Source organism: Myotis brandtii, unplaced genomic scaffold, assembly GCF_000412655.1.
Source record: "Myotis brandtii unplaced genomic scaffold, ASM41265v1 scaffold55, whole genome shotgun sequence".
NCBI classification, from domain to species: domain Eukaryota; kingdom Metazoa; phylum Chordata; class Mammalia; order Chiroptera; family Vespertilionidae; genus Myotis; species Myotis brandtii.
This window is the reverse complement of record NW_005370042.1, coordinates 1,607,423-1,618,580: the sequence shown is the minus strand read 5'-3', so window position 1 is coordinate 1,618,580 and position 11,158 is coordinate 1,607,423. Positions and strand designations below refer to the sequence as shown.

At 46.1% G+C, this 11,158-nt stretch overlaps 1 protein-coding gene across 1 annotated transcript; it reads right to left on the bottom strand.

Annotated features, from left to right (window-relative positions):
* Positions 1–5,445: 5,445 nt before the first annotated feature.
* On the bottom strand, positions 5,446–10,021 carry LOC102245169 (fatty acid-binding protein, adipocyte). The gene is made up of 4 exons (XM_005878183.2): positions 9,875–10,021; positions 6,769–6,941; positions 6,075–6,176; positions 5,446–5,672 (listed from the first exon to the last, which is right to left on the bottom strand). Exons 1-4 carry the CDS (start codon positions 9,945–9,947, stop codon positions 5,622–5,624), a joined length of 399 nt encoding a protein of 132 aa, XP_005878245.1. The 5' UTR covers positions 9,948–10,021; the 3' UTR covers positions 5,446–5,621.
* Between the last annotated feature and the right edge of the window lie 1,137 nt (positions 10,022–11,158).

The window sequence follows — 11,158 nt, the reverse complement described above, 5'->3', positions numbered from 1 at the left end:
ACCCATGCACCAGGCCTCTATCCTATATAATAAAAGGGTAATATGCAAATTGACCCTAACAACAGAACGACTGGGAATGACTGGTCACTATGACACACACTGACCACCAGGGGCAGATGCTCAATGCAGGAGCTGTCTCCTGGTGGTCAGTGTGCTCCCACAGGGGGAGCTCTGCTCAGCCACAAGCCAGGCTGATGGCTGCCAGCACAGCGGTGGTGGCAGGAGCCTCTCCCGCCTCCTCAGCAGCACTAAGGATGTCCGACTGCAGCTTAGGTCTGCTCCCTGCTGGTAAGTGGACATCCCCCGAGGGCTGCTGGGCTGCCAGAGGGATGTCTGACTGCCAGCTTGGGCCCGATCCCCCAGGGAGCAGGCCTAAGCCAGCAGGTGGACATCCTCTGAGGGGTCCCAGACTGCAAGAGGGCATAGGCTGGGCTGAGGGACCCCCCCAATGCACAAATTTTTGTGCACCGGGCCTCTAATATATATATATATAAAACAAGGGCTATATTCCAAGGCTGTAGATTTATGTCTCAGCTCCAAGCACCAGTTGTTTTGAAGACGGCTGGAAAACTAGAATAATATTCATACTATTTAATTTTTTTTCTTTTTATTGAATTTATTGGGGTGACACTGTTTAATATAATTATACAGGTTTCAGGGGCACAATTCTATAACACATCATCTCTGCACTGTATTGTGTGTTCACCACCCCAAGCCAAGTCTCAGTCCATGACCATTTATCTCCCCTTACCCTCCTCCACCTGCCCTCATCTCATCTCCCGCAGCAATCACCACACTGTCCTCCCTGTCTAGGGGTTTTTCTCCTTTTTTTTCCTCAATCCCTCCGCTCTCCCACCTGGCGCCCCCAGCCCCACCCCCACCAACAGTTGTCAGCCTGCTCTCTATCTATGAGTGTGTCTCTATTTTTGCATACTGTTATCAGCCTTGTTAAATATTCTTCAAAGAAATATTTATTCAAACCATGTCTTTATGGAAAAAAAATTTTTTTTAAAGGTTGGTGTTTTGGCACCACAAGTTTATAACGTAAGTAGGCTAAAGAATGTCTTTTGATGAACACATATAAAGAGGAAATTTATAATGCAATGTATTCATAGGTGGAATAGTTACTGAAGTATATGGAGGGCAAAATGGGAAGCAAAACCCTAGCATCAGTTTCAGGAAACTAGGACACGGGCTCAAGACTAAGTGCCTTCCCAGTTAACACAGTCCTCAGAGGTGAGGACTAATGAGGAGATCTTGCCTAACTGGTCAAGGTGTGCTCGCATCTCTCCGGAAGACAACAGACCTACATGGCCACTCCTGTTTGCCAGTGGGTTAGTGGGACAAGGTCTCCCGTTAGTGGAGCCACCCTTTCTCCAATCCCCTTGCCATGGATGGATCCAGCAATCAATGTGGTGGCCCCTTGTAGAACTCGTAAGGCCCATGAGACCAATGGGAAAGTCAGATTCTGGCTTCTAGAGGATGACCTTACCCCCTGAGAGAGCCTGAGGGATGGTCTTATGTCACCGACTCCAAGGTAACGTGAGACAGGATGGCAGGGAGCAAAGCGGGAGGAGCGGGCCACTGCATTTCTGAAATTCTGATCACCTGACTAATAAGTTCCATTAGTCTTTCACGAGTTTGTGTTGGAGTTTTTGTGACTTGCACCTCAAGCCTTCATCATCGGTATGCCTTTGTAAATAGCCTCCCTGGAATCATGAATTTGGACTCTCAAAGCAACCGTTACGTCTCTCGGCACCACTGTCTCTCCAGACCCAACGGGAATCATGAATTTGGACTCTCAAAGCAACCGTTACGTGCAGCCTGGGCAGTGGCCGTGCGCACAGCCTCTCGGCACCACTGTCTCTCCAGACCCAACACCAGCGTCCCTGCGACACTGGCTCAGAGCTGGCGGATCCCTTTTATGTGACACAGCTACCCTTTCGCATAGTATTGCAACGAGTTAACGTCCGCAGCCCCTGAGCTACTTCATGAGTGCATCAAGCAAAGAAGCTATTTCTTAGTCGCCTCTGCAGCCCTAGGACGGTGCCTGGCATATTGCAGGTGCTCAGTAAGTGCTTGGTGAGTGAACAAAGACCATCAGCAGCGTTTACTTCTTTTTCACTGAGTTTCTCTCCAACAGTGACCAGGGATGAGGTTTGAATGCACTGCTCTCGCCGGGCCCGCCTGAGTGACAGGCCCTTCATTATGGTCCTCGGCCGGGAGAGGGCCTCACAGCCTCCCTCCGCCTCGCTCAGTGTCTCAGGGTCATGCAGAGTCTGTGGCCTCAACCCAGATAGTCCTGGTCGTTCTGCCACCCGACCCCGACCCCGCCTTTGGCACCTTCGTTTGGGCATAAAAACAAACCAAACCCAAACCATTTCCTCAAGTAAAAATAGTTCAAGTTTGAATGTTCTTAATTGTTAATCCTAATAAAGGAGCTAGAATACACTGATTTGTTATAGAACAGTTACATGTCCTGTTTACATGATAATTTCAATGCTTATTTCTCCATTATCTCATTTTATATGCTTCTCCAATATCTCGTTGTCTATATAAACTTTCTTTCTCATGACATTTGAGGTACTAAGCAGTTTTAATAAATTTAATTTTGAGATGCTACCTTCTCCATTGGTGAGACATACTATAAAGTTAAGCATACCAGAGATATGCCTGGTAATTTGTTGCTGTACATGTAATATTTTAACCATACTATATTTTTTTTCTAATTTTGCTATTGTGGTAAAAAACACATAACATAAAATTAAATGTCTTAACCAATGCAGTTCAGTGATATTAAATACATTCACATTGCTGTGCAACCACCGCTAACATCCATCTCCAGAATTTTTCATCTTGCAAGATGGAAACCCTGCCCCCATTAAACAATAACTTCCCTCTTTTTCTCTCCCCCAGCCCCTGACAACCACTGTTCTACATCTGTCTCTATGGCTCCTCTAAGTACTCACATAAGAGGAATCGTACAGTATTTGGTGGGGTCGTTTTGTTGGTGTGACTGGCTGATTTCACTCAGCATGTCCTCAAGGCTCATTCATGTTGACGCTTAATAATACTGCATTGAATGAATAGGCCACATTGTGCTTATCCATTCGTCTGTCCACAGACCCTTGGACTGCTGCTGCATTTTAGCTAAATTCTTCTGATCAGCAACTGATCTCCTGGCCTCCTCATATGCTGGTGTTCTATATAGGATAGGTGTTCAGAAAATAATGAGCATGTTTTTAAAGGAAGTATCATAAACACGATTATATCAACTACAGCACGCATTTTAGCAGATGCTGGCTTACTGTGAAATGTAAGTATATGGTTTGGAAACTTCATTCTATGTACATGGTCCTCCAGTGGTCGGGAGAGGTGCCTCAAAGCTCCCACAGGGCAGAGAAGTAACTCACTCACCCCTGCCTGAAAAGCCTCATGAGCATTTTTGTCTGTGTTATATGTTGGAATTCTATGCAGATTTTATTTGAATAAAAAATTCCAGAATATATTTAATATTTTATTTGAATAAAATTTCCACAGGTGAGGAGCCTGGGAACCACTGTGAGGACATTGGCATCATTACTCATTGCAGGCTGTCGCCTCGTTTCCAGAATGAATATTGTGGGATTATTTGCTCTCGCCAGGCCTGCCTGTGTGAAGGGCCCACCTGTGTGAAGGGCCCTTCATTATGGTCCTTGGCCAGGAGAGGGCATCACAGCCTCCCTCCGCCTCACTCAACATCTCAGGATCACGCAGAGTCTGCGGCTTCAACCCAGACACTCATTCTTGAGAGACCCCAGAGATAGCTTGGTTTACCAATAACTTTTCGGGTTAAAAATGGTAGCCTAGAACCTTTTCCCATGACCTGCATTGTGACTCTACTTCTCTCTTTCCTTGCTCCAGGACAGGCAGTGTGAGTGACCGCACCCGGGCCAGCAGGCTATGAACCAGACTTCCCTGGTTGTGTTGCACTTCACAGATACTGTGTTTTTTTATGAATGGAAAGTTTGTGGTAACCTTGTGTTGGCCAAGTCTATCAACACCATTTTTCCAACAGCGTTTGCTCATGCCATGTCTCTGGGTCATACTTTGGCAATTCTCACAATATTTCAAACTTTTTCATTATTATTATTCTACTAGAGGCCTGGTGCACGAAATTCTTACACAGGTAGGGTCCCTAGGCCTGGCTGGTGATCAGGGCTGATCTGTGGGTGACCAGCAGGGCAACTGGGGGGTCTCCGTTGGCATCCACCTTGGCTGGCCTGGGGCCTGGGGGCTGGTGGCAGCTCCTGCATTGAGCATCTGCCCCCTGGTGGTCAGTGCACGTCATAGTGACCAGTTGTTCGGCCGTTCAGTTGATTTGCATATTAGGCTTTTAATATATAGGATTTCTTAAGACCTGTGATCAGTGATCTCTGATGTTACTAGGACAAGACCCTGCACCAGCAATAAGATGACGACTTGCTAAAGGCCCAGATCTTGGTTAGCATTTTTTAGCACTAAAGAACTTTTAAATTAAGGTATGTGCATTGTTTTAGTCATAATGCCATCGCACACTTAATAGTGGAAACATAACTTTTACTTGCCCTGGGAAGCCCAAAATTTCATGTGACTCGCTTTATCTTGAAGGTGGTCTGGAACTGAACCCACAAAATCTCCTAGGGGTGCGTGTCATCCTCCAGAACCACGGTTTCACTTTCCAGTTTCAGTTATCCAAGGCCAACTGAGGTAGGAGAATATAAATAGCAAATTCCAGAAATAAGCAACTCATCAATGTTAAGCTGCACGCTGTTCTGAGGAGCGCGATGACACTCACCCTGTCCTTCTCTGTCCCACCTGGGATGTGACTCATCCCTTTGTTCAGCATCTCCCACCTGCTAGTCCCTGGGTAGCATCCTGGATGTCAGATCAAGGATCCCGGTATGGTGGTGTTTGCATTCAAGTAAGACTTATTTTACTTAGTGATGCCACAGTCACAAAACTTGTATTAAGTATATTATTATAATTGTTCTACCATATTTATTATTACTTGTGTTAGTATCTTACTGTGCCTAACTTATAAATTAAACTTTACCATAGTTACAGGTGTATAGATAAATCACAGCATTTGTGGGGTTTGGTACTTCTGTGGTTTCAGGCAGCCACGGGGGGTCTTGGAACGTATCCCGTGGAGAAGGGGCAGCTACTGCACTTTTAAAACTGCCTTCGGTCTCTGCAAGAGTTACTTGACTGAAGACACACTAAAGAAGAACCTCACATTTCATAATAGCATGTTTATCAATTTCTACCAAGACATGGAAAATTCATGAATATTATATGTCTTACCTTGGATTATTGTGAAAAACCATATTGCTTACACCAGAAACAAAGCAATGGTACAATTTTCTATTTCTTGCATTGAGTTAGAAGAATTCTCTGGCACAATGAAGGAATCATGACATCACCTTCTAACTCTAAAATGTTTTATTTAACCAATGCAACCACATTGAGTAAATTCTGATTGGGGGGGAAGTTAGTTGCTTGCTAATTAGTGGACAACAACAATATACGTTTGGACTCTATATCCAGCAGAATGTCACAGAGTTCGACGCAAACTTCCGTCCAGGTCACTGTCCCTCGGCTCACGCTCGCTCATAAACTCTGGTGGAAGTGACGCCTTTCATGACACACTCCTAGACACACAAAAACATTCTTGGTCAATCTCGTCCCTTTGCTTATTGTCTCCTTCAGGGTTAGGACAGACATTTGTTCCTATATATACCTGATGTAATAGATCAGGGAGCTATTAAGACCAGGAAGATGTACGTTTCCCCCTTAAGGAGCCTCACATCTAGAGGAGGTGAGGGCACAAGCAGAGTGTGTGCTGCAGCGCGGGGCGTGTCCCGGTCAGGCAGTGCTGCCCGGCGGGGAGCATGCCCAGGCTGAGCCGCAGGCACAAAGGCAGCAGGATGAGCCCCATAATCCCAACGGAATCGCTGCTTGTGCCACAGCGGCAGCGGCGTTAGCCGTGTGTTTGGCGGAATGGTGGTCGGAGATGGCCCCGCGGGAGGATCGGGCCGAGAGAACATACTCACCACCACGAGTTTGTCATCCACTCGCTTCCTCTTGATGGTGGTTGACTTTCCATCCCATTTCTGCACCTGCACGAGGGCACCTCCGTCCAAGGTGATGATGCTCTGCGGTGCGAGAGAAAGCGGGTGCGAGTTTACATGGTGCAGGGAAATCACATAAAACCGGCGCCGCCCTGTGTGGGGGCGTCCTTGAGGTCATTCGAAATTCTACATGATGAGAATATATTGCCACGAGCAATTAAATGAATGTCAAAATAAAAACATACGCTATGATCAGAACGTCATCCAAACATGCATTCAAAAATGCTGTGAAAGAATATAGATCATAAATCTACATTGAGATGGTAGTATCATAAGTAATTTTTAAAAATTTTCACACTCTTTGTAAACTTCCCTAACATTATGTTACTTAATCCACTTCAAATACTATATATATGACAAAAATTATGTTAATTGTTTCTTAAAATAATAAGGACAATTATGTTCATTGTTTCTTAAAATAATGAGGACAACTTTATAAGAAGGAGTGGAAGTTACCAATTAAATATCGAAGGCAACAAAGTTCAGAGGGTGGGGGTCAGGGACCTCCGGCCTGTGGGGGGCGGTCTTTCCTCTCAGGGCGGCCGCTCGGCTGCTGGGGGCAGTACCTGGTCTTGGAAACGAGGCTTTCCCTCCGCCCCAACCCCTCACTCCTCACCTTGACTTTTCTGTCGTCTGCAGTGACCTCGTCAAATTCCTGGCCCAGTTTGAAGGAGATCTCCGTGTTTTTAAAGGTACTTTCTGACTTAATGGTGATCACATCCCCATTGACGCTGATGGTCATGTTGGGCTTGGCCATGCCGGCCACTTTCCTGGTGGCGAAGCCCACTCCTGCGGGGGGAGAGGAGAAGCGGTTTACAGCGTCCTCCCGCATCTTTAAGAAAGAGCTGGGGTGTGGCCACAGGGCTGTGCACACACATGAGTGTAGGGGGCACGTGTGCATGAAGGGAAACGGCGAGTTTCTGGGCCGCCTCGTTCAAGCAGCTGCTGCAGAGAAGTAAAGAGGCGAATCTTTACAGAAACGCATGAAGCACAGCTGGCTGTGGGTTTGTCCTTTAAATCTCCCTCTGCGTTCAGATGCAGTCCCCGGGAGCTGCTGTCCCTTGTCAACCAGAATGCGCCTTCGGGAATGTGTGTGTCTTTCAGTCACTGCTCTCACGGTAATGGCCGCCTCAGCCCTCAGCCAGCCTCTGGCGTTCACTCAGTTCAAGAAACACTGGGCACCGAGGCCTGGTTTGCTCAAATAAAAACAATCTCGTGTGCAGTCAAAGACAGAATCCTCACCAGGAGACTGGGGCCATTAGAGAGCTAATCAGTTAAAGAATGCCATCCCTTTGGGGGCCCACAGATAACATCTCGTAGCATTTGCTGCCCGGGCTCTCACATCCACATCGCTCCACCAGGAGAGGAGATCGGATGGATCCCCCAAAGGCAAACCGTTCCCTCCATTCGTGTCATGTCAGAGCGGCGAGGTGGCCCCACCCATGCAGGCAGGGTTAAAGAGGGCGTCGCAGCGACTGTGACACTTCAACATTCAAGAAGCCACTGTTTCAGTAGGTTTAGTAATCAATGCTTTGCTTGCCAATCACCTACGTTACAAATTTCTCTTTTTTCTTAAGAGGAACCTACTTTTCTTGCTAAGGGAATGGGATGACAATTTACCACCGAGCAGACACAGCAGTAACGATCTCACCGTGTGTGTTGGGTTCCCTTAAACACATAGATCTCAGCTCCTGCTGTGACTAGAGGTCACTTACAGACACCAAAGGTTAGAAATGGGGACCAGGGAGAGAAATATCGAACGGAACAGCGGGGGCTGAGGCTCTGATCTAGTCCCTGCCGGAGACGGGACCACGGGCGGGAACACGCTAGGCTGCTTCTTCAAGTCCCGGCTCTGTTACAAAATAGAACGTCACATACAGGGAGGGAGTCAGCACAGCAGCGGCTCAGTCCACTGTGGTTCCGAGAGGCCGGCCTCGGCAAGCGTCTTCTCCACTCGCTGCTTCCTCCCTGTTGACCGGCGAAGGCGACACCTGCTTACCGGCCATCAGCCAGAGCAGCTAATGTAAGGAGGCATCTGATTGTCTTATCATCAGAATTTTATCGATTTAAATTTGGACAGTAAAAGTGTGAAATGTTTCTAAAAATCAATAGCTAAGTAGCCTCAAATCCTGGCATTTCCATATCAGCACCTATTAGTTTATGGAATCAAAATTAATTGATATTCTGGAAAGTTAGGTCTCACTCATGCTGAAGTCCCTGATTTCCATCTTTCACTATAAACAAGGAAAATAGTGGTTATAGACAAGCAAAAAAACATGCTGTGTGCCTTGGGGGGAGGTTAAATCTGAGATTTAGGGAATAAATTCTAACCCCTAATAAAGACACTGTGTGAAAGTCCTTCCCGATTCATCCCTGGGTAGGATTTGGTCATTCTCGGGTTGGGTGGGGGGCTCTCAGAGTGAGAGAGGCGTTGATCGGCTGCCTCCTGCACACCCCCCACTGGGGACCGAGCCCTGCATCTATACAACCCTGCTCTGCGCCCTCATTGCCTGGGGACCCTCACGTGGCACACTGACAAGGCTAGCGGAATCTGAAGACCCAGGAGCCTCCATTATCGAGGAGGAGGGATGTTATGTGTGTAACATTCTCCTTTTAAATGACACAGTAATTCTATGGCATCCCATGGGCTTGCTAGTCGCAGAAATAATTTAAGCCCTTTAAGGAACACACTCTCTAAAATTAAGACTTTTAGGGGAAAGGGGCTGGGGGCTGGGTGGAAAAGGTGAAGGGATTAAGCAAAACAAACAAACAAAAATCCACAACCTCACAGACAAGAGTATGGGGACTACCAGAGGGAAACTGGGGTGGGGGCAGGTAGGAGAGGGTAAAGGGGGAATAAATAATGATGGAAGGAGACTTGACTCGGGGTGGTGAACACACAAGACAATATACAGATGATGTATATAGAATTGTACACCTGAAACCTATATAATTTTATTAACCAATGTCACCTCAATAGATTCAATAAAAAAGAAAAGAGAGTTTGCCCCCCACAAAAACCCCACACATTTTAATGGATTGACATTAAGACAATAAAGTAATTGGCTAACATAAGTCTGCTTTAAAAATTACAGGAAGATGAGAAATACACTGTCAAAGGACATTATTGCATGCTAGGAAATAAATATGGTTGTATTTCCAAGTTATTGCTCCTTTTTAATGCTTTTATTGATTTCAGAGAGAGGAAGGGAGTGGGAGAGAGAGTTAGAAACGTCAGTGATGAGAGGGAATCGTTGATTGGCTGCCTCCTGCACACCCCCTACTGGGGATCAAGCCCCAAACCCAGGCATATGCCCTGACTGGGAATCAAACCGGCAACCCCCTGGTGCATGGGCAGATGATCAACCATTGAGCAACCCCATCCGGGCTATTGCTCCTTTTTCTATGCAAGAAGGAATGAAAGAAAAGCAGGCAAAGAGCCAAGTAAGCCAAAGATACCCAGGTGAGCAATCCAATGAAGTCTTTTTGGTTCTGTAGCCCATAAAAATTCCTTTTAGACCCTTTTTCATCTTGGTTCACCCGTCATTGTGACCTTGGTCTACAATGTCTCTACAAACAAATGGTCTCACTTGCTGTTTTTGCAGCCTCGATGCAAAAGCAGCATTCCATATCCAGCCAGTGCTTCCAGAGTGGACCAGCCATAGCCCCCATTGCCCAGAGAACAGGGTATGCATCCAGCCCGCCCGCCATGTCTTGCTTACCCACTTCTTTCATGTAATCATCGAAGTTTTCACTGGAGACCATTTTCCAGGTACCTACAAAGGCGTCACACATTTTGCGAGCTGTCCGGGACTATCTGCCAGGTGGGAAGAAGCTGCTGCCCTCGGGACGGTGCTGTGTCTGTCTGAGTCCCGGGAACGTCCTTTTAAAGATGCCCAGAACACGTGATCGGAGGAAGGACCAATTGGGAATGATGTCAGACCATTTCCTTCTCTGCCGGACTCTACATCTTCCCTCTGAGTCATGCTTCTCACAGAAATTTCTCAACTTTGGTTCTCCCTGGCAAACAGTCGCTGGACTGAGAGTACAGATTATTTTTAACTGCTCACGAAATCTGTTAAACATGCCTGTTTAGAAGGTTTTAATCCTCGATGCATTGTGTTTCCCCCTATTATTTTCAGACACATTTATCCCAGTGGAGAGCACAGCCAGGTAATTATCTCAGGATAAACTCTGACCCCTTTTTCTGGAGTTTCTATTAAAATTACAATTAAGTGGCTATTTTGAATTGAGGAACATAAAAATTACCTTGGGGATTTTTAAGTCATCAGAGAGGCTCTTTGGAACAGTGCTCTCAGGAATTGGCTGCAATTAAAACAAAGTAAGTAATGGCACTTTAAAGTTCCCCAGGTTTCTCATTTAAAAGGTTTTGCATGAATAAAAAAGGAAAAAGTAACTTCAATTAATCCACTGGGAATCTGGACTGTAGGATTAACTGATAAATAGTAATTTAGCCTCCCTCTTTTATCCCCTAATAAATTAGCCTCCCTCTTTTATCCCATATATATTTGATTAATTTTTACACACTCCTTAAAAAATAGGCCCCCATCCAAAACATACTCATCACACTGAGAAAATTTATTCATTTCCTAAATTACATTATAAACTCTAAATTTATCCAGATCTAAAAAGTGTCACTTAAAAATGATCAGAAGTGGTCTGGTCAGAAACCATAAAAATCCCAGTTCCTTCTTTTACACAGAGAATCACCTGGGAGGTGGCTCTTCTGGAGTTCTGCCCGCCACCCCAGAACCATGGCAGCCCTTCACACGGTCCCCGGACCCATGTCAGTACCCCGAGGGCTTCTCCACGATGTTTGGGGCGGAGAGTACAAGAGTAATGTTTGATGGTTGCATTTGTTGGCAGTACAGAGATCATGTCCGTCCCCTGTGGAGAGCTGCATAGATTCAAAGACTGTGGGTGATGTACACTCCGGGGACCGGCTTGCTATGATCAATCCTTCGGTTCCCATGGAACAAGTAAAT